We start from the raw sequence: 4,628 nt of genomic DNA on the forward strand, positions 1-4,628 counted from the left end.
AGTACAGCAGCAAAGCCCGCACCTGTGTCCTAGGGCCAGCACCAGTGGAGCCCAGAGCAGGCCGGCAGAGGTACAGGGTCCCAGCTGGCAGGGGCTCTATGAAGCTGAGCCAGCTCCCCCCTCTCCCTGCTGGTGCAGCCCAGCCTGACTCCACAGACCCTTGCCAGCCTGAGCGCCGCTTTGGGCCCCACCAGTTCTGGCCCTGGGACACTAGCCCCAAGATGGTGGCCAGGGAGGCAGGGCACCTGTGAAGAGGTAGGGCTACCCATTGAGCCCTCGACAGCTTGCCACAACTTGTTAAGTGGCCCTACACGCGAAATAACTGCCTGCCCCTTATCTATGTGTCTGAAGCCATGTGAAAACAGAAGCTGGATACAAAAAGCGGCCCCATGCTTAAAAGAAAAAGTGATGCATGACAGAGCAGATTCTTTCCTATGCTATTTCAGATACAATTATTAAAAGCAGCAAGGGGAACATCTATATGTCGCCATATAGCGCTGTTATTACTGTGCCATCATTTAGTACTTCATTTTGGAAGTACTAAATGATGGCACAATAACAGCCCGTACTGTGGTGGGCTGGCCATGCATGGTTATTTTTAGCTGTTACAGCACACTATAATGAGGGAGCACATTGCTACAATGTAGCTACAGCATCACAGTTTTTGCCCAGCAATGTAGCCTTACATGTTGATGTGCCCTCTGTGCTACAACATGCCAGGGCTGGTAGGCTTAGAACGGGATACAGCATAGCTATAATAGCCTGCTGCTGAATGGGTCAAAAAGTTTTTTTCTGCAGAGCTTACTGCTCTACACAGCACACATGAAGAAAACACAGTGCGACTCAGCACAGCACTACCTTGAATAGACATACTCAAGTAAGCTCTTTCATATCAAAGGAAATTGGCTGGCAGGAGAGCTTTGACCATGAGGCTTTCCTCAAAGTCCTGCAGACATGCTGAATTATTAGTCTTCTGACCATACTATAGGCCCCAGTTTTAAGTAGATATCTGGAAAAAGCTACAGCAATGAATAGCAGTGAGTTCAAATATATGATGCTTGCACAGATGGAATTAAGATTTGTCTGCTAGGAAACAAGATTTGTTTTTTAAAATTCCATATTAATGTTGTTTAAACAGCCGCAAAGTGCAAAGAGCATAGGGTAAGTGCTTTTAATCAAATCTTCCAAATGCTGTATTCTTTAAATATTTTTCCCCGTGATCACCAGAGCCAATTAGTGCATGCAATAAGTGTAATGAGTCCAGTGTAATGAGATTTTTCAAATAGTTAGACTTTTATATATGGCATTGCAGTCTCTCTCACTCTTTACATAAAGAAAATGACAAAGCTACAGGGTTCCAACACAACTGACATCTTGAGGTTGGAGCAAAGTGAACAAACCATATCAGTGGGGGCTACAAACTATTTTCTTCAAAAACACTGGCAATATACTGAACTCACAAGTAACGGCAGACACACTGAAAGGGACTGCATATCAGCAGCCAAAATACAAGCTCTAAATTTCAGAACTTAGGAAAAATGCCCTACTAGTATTCAGTACCTGGTCCAAATTATCTGTCTCGTCAACAAACCGGACAGTAGCAGATCTAGACGTCCGACGTCTAGTACCGCGTGAGTCTCCATAATCCCTGAGAGGAGAGGTAGGCTGGAAATGGCGACTCCCTTTACACGTTAGCAGATAAAAAACAAACAGAAAGACATAACTGCATGAGTTTGGTTTGGGGTATTACTTTTTGGAGAGGGTAAGGGAGAAAGAGCAGGAGAGGGATGGAGGGGAGTCAAAAAAAACCTCTCTGTCACGCACGCACACACACACACACTCAAAACACACCAGAAAAATAATGTGATAAAACTAGAGGACTACAACAATACAATTGTTTTTATGTCTGTGCCCTTCATTACTCACGTTTACCCTCCTCCTCTCCCTATTACAATGGTTCTCAACCTTTTTGGAATCAGGGCACCCCTCCCTAACTTTTGAATTTGATGGCACTCTGGTAGAGAACCACTATTGCGCACCCTCAGCTTACCTAAATTGCTCTCAAACAAGGTGTTGCCACAGCCAGGGGGAAAGGCTCCTGCTATAGCCCTTCCTGGTCTGACTCTACACAAAGCAGTTGGGGGAGTTTCATTTCATTGCAGTAGGGGGGGCAGCACCCAAGGTGCCTGCACCACTACACCCCTAAAAGGCCCTTGTGCCACCCTAGTATGCCAGGGCAACCTGGTTGAGAGCCACTGCTTTTTGCTTTATGGAAGCTTTTTATTTTATTTATTTATTTATTTTAAATAAGTTTGCCTATAATGTTTCCCAAAACATTGTTCAAAACCCAGGAAGAGCACAAGTCAGTTCTATGCCAATACCAGCTTTGTCTTTATAAAAAGTTATTATAATTTTAAAGACTACTTAAAGATCACTGTTTCAAAGCTCTTGGACAAGAAAGGTAAGGCCTATGCAATAAGGGAAAGGACGACTATAAACATCCCAATGGGATAAGTAGCACTTGCTTCCAGGAAGAAAGACCACAAACACTGAAAGTAAAATCAGTAAGTTATCGTTTGTGGGCACTTACACATATGCAGGGAGCCTGCTCTTTCATGCTAGAAATCCAGTTAACAGTCTGCTGGAGCACATAAATTGATGCACTCTGGCAGCTTTACGCACCATGTGCATCATCGGTGCAGCACACCTCCACACTGAGAAAATGGCAGAGGTGTGCTCTGAACTAAAATATGTTCAGTGTACTTTGAACATGTTTTAGCAGTGCCATTTTCACAGCATGGAGGTACACTGTGCCACTGGTACATGTGACACATGGGCACTTTTAATTAAAGCGCCTGGCACATCAGAAACAACCTCTAGAGAGTTGCTTGTAAGGCCCCTCCCAGGTTTCTCCTTACTGATAAGCATTGTGAACACTAAACCAGAAGGTCCATTTTGTCACTGCCTCCAAATAAAACAGGTTTTCCCCAAAAAAAATCTGATGCTTGATTCAGCACTCTTATGAAGCCATTAGGAGTTTCTCTTGGCATCTATCTTCTGAAAGACACTAGATTTCACCAGCTGAGCAACTGTTTGTTCAATGCAGGCCAGCCAGATTTCAAAATTGAATCTTGTTGAAACAATAGTGGTTATATCTTTTGATGCCCATCCCTTTGTTTAGGCACGCATATAAATATGACATCTTTGCTCTTTTGCCTTAAAGCAGCAATAAAAAAATGAATTCTGGGATATAATCAATGTACAGCAACATTTACCAGCAATTGCTTCACCATCCAGGTCACTTGTACACAAGCTTGAAAGAGAGGTACTTCTCATTCCAGAATTCCTGGACAGTCGTTGACTCCTTAACTGACTTATAGATTCTTCCAGTGTCTCCTTTAACTGCAAATAAAATAAAACCAGTAAAAGATGTGTATAGAAGCGTGAAAGGGCATGGATATAAAATGTAATACATTCTTTGAAAAAACAAAGGCAAAAGAACTGAAAATTTAAAGCAAGTATTGCTGAGGTCTAGAATACTATTTTTGGTGGTTTGTCATGTACAGTAAGTTCTCTGTGGCATGATAAAACATTGTACTAAGGGTGACAGCTTCACTGGATGTAAATTTCTTAAAGTAAATAAATAAATAAAACACAAACAGTAAAAACAGACATCAAATGAAGTGGATCAGCTGTGCTGGGATATGCCTGGCACAGCTGATCCACTTCACTGGGAGAAACGCAGGTCACCCACTGGCCCATCTCTTAATGCTGTGGGACAATGGATGACATTCTCCAGCAGCCCAAGGGTGCTGGTCCTGCACAGCCTGGGAATTCCAGTGCAGAATCAGGCCCCTCAAGCCCTGGGACTGCCCACCCAGCTTTCCTGTCTTACAGACATGCTCCAGGGAATCTTGCAGCATGCCTTTAAGCAGAGAAAACCAAGGTTTCGGCATACATTTTATATATTTGCCTGGTCCCTAGAAATATGACCTTGCATTCAACTGTATTAAAATTCATGTTGTTCACGTGATCTTAGCATCACCCAAACCAGATCATTCTTTAGAATAATAATCTTCATCTTTTCTAGAAAAACTTGCAAATGCAAATTAATAAAACAGTAGTGTTTTCTTCCAGATTCTTGAAAAAAAGATCTTGAATACCATCAGCAAAAGAACAAATCCCTGTAAGGCCAAACCTGAAAACACTCCCATTAGATGATTATTCTTATTTATACTTACTGAAAGCATTATTATTTAAAAACATTATTGGGCCAATTCATACATACCACACTAATTAGTTTTTATCATCATACTGTTGTGTGTTACTAAAGCAAGTACCTTACAGAAGCTTCAGTATATTTTAGCTACGTTTGCCCAAGTTAATGATGTCAAAGAACCAATATCAAGTTCATCTAAAAAATAAGACAAAACTGACTTAACCCTATTGTACAGTTTTCTTTCTGCAACATGTTTTGTGCTGCAGTGTTTGACTTTGCCACAAAGGAAGGGAAACAGTAGAAAGGTATCATAAATGTAGCTGGACTACCCTGCTTCTTCACACATGTAAAAAGCAGACCATCTAACAGCCCAGAAACCCACAGTAATATGACAGTTACTGTACATGCT

At 42.0% G+C, this 4,628-nt stretch overlaps 1 protein-coding gene across 1 annotated transcript in view; it reads right to left on the bottom strand.

The window, feature by feature from the left end:
• The window catches only part of LOC109320861 (centrosomal protein of 128 kDa-like), a 76,771-nt gene that overhangs the window by 42,506 nt on the left and 29,637 nt on the right, over positions 1 to 4,628 (bottom strand). The window contains exon 5 of the mRNA XM_019551140.1: positions 1,561 to 1,682. Coding sequence (XP_019406685.1) covers positions 1,561 to 1,682 — 122 coding nt within the window. The remainder of the gene's footprint in view (positions 1 to 1,560; positions 1,683 to 4,628) is intronic.

This window comes from Crocodylus porosus, unplaced genomic scaffold, assembly GCF_001723895.1.
Source record: "Crocodylus porosus isolate Cpor-Errol unplaced genomic scaffold, CroPor_comp1, whole genome shotgun sequence".
Classification (NCBI taxonomy): domain Eukaryota; kingdom Metazoa; phylum Chordata; order Crocodylia; family Crocodylidae; genus Crocodylus; species Crocodylus porosus.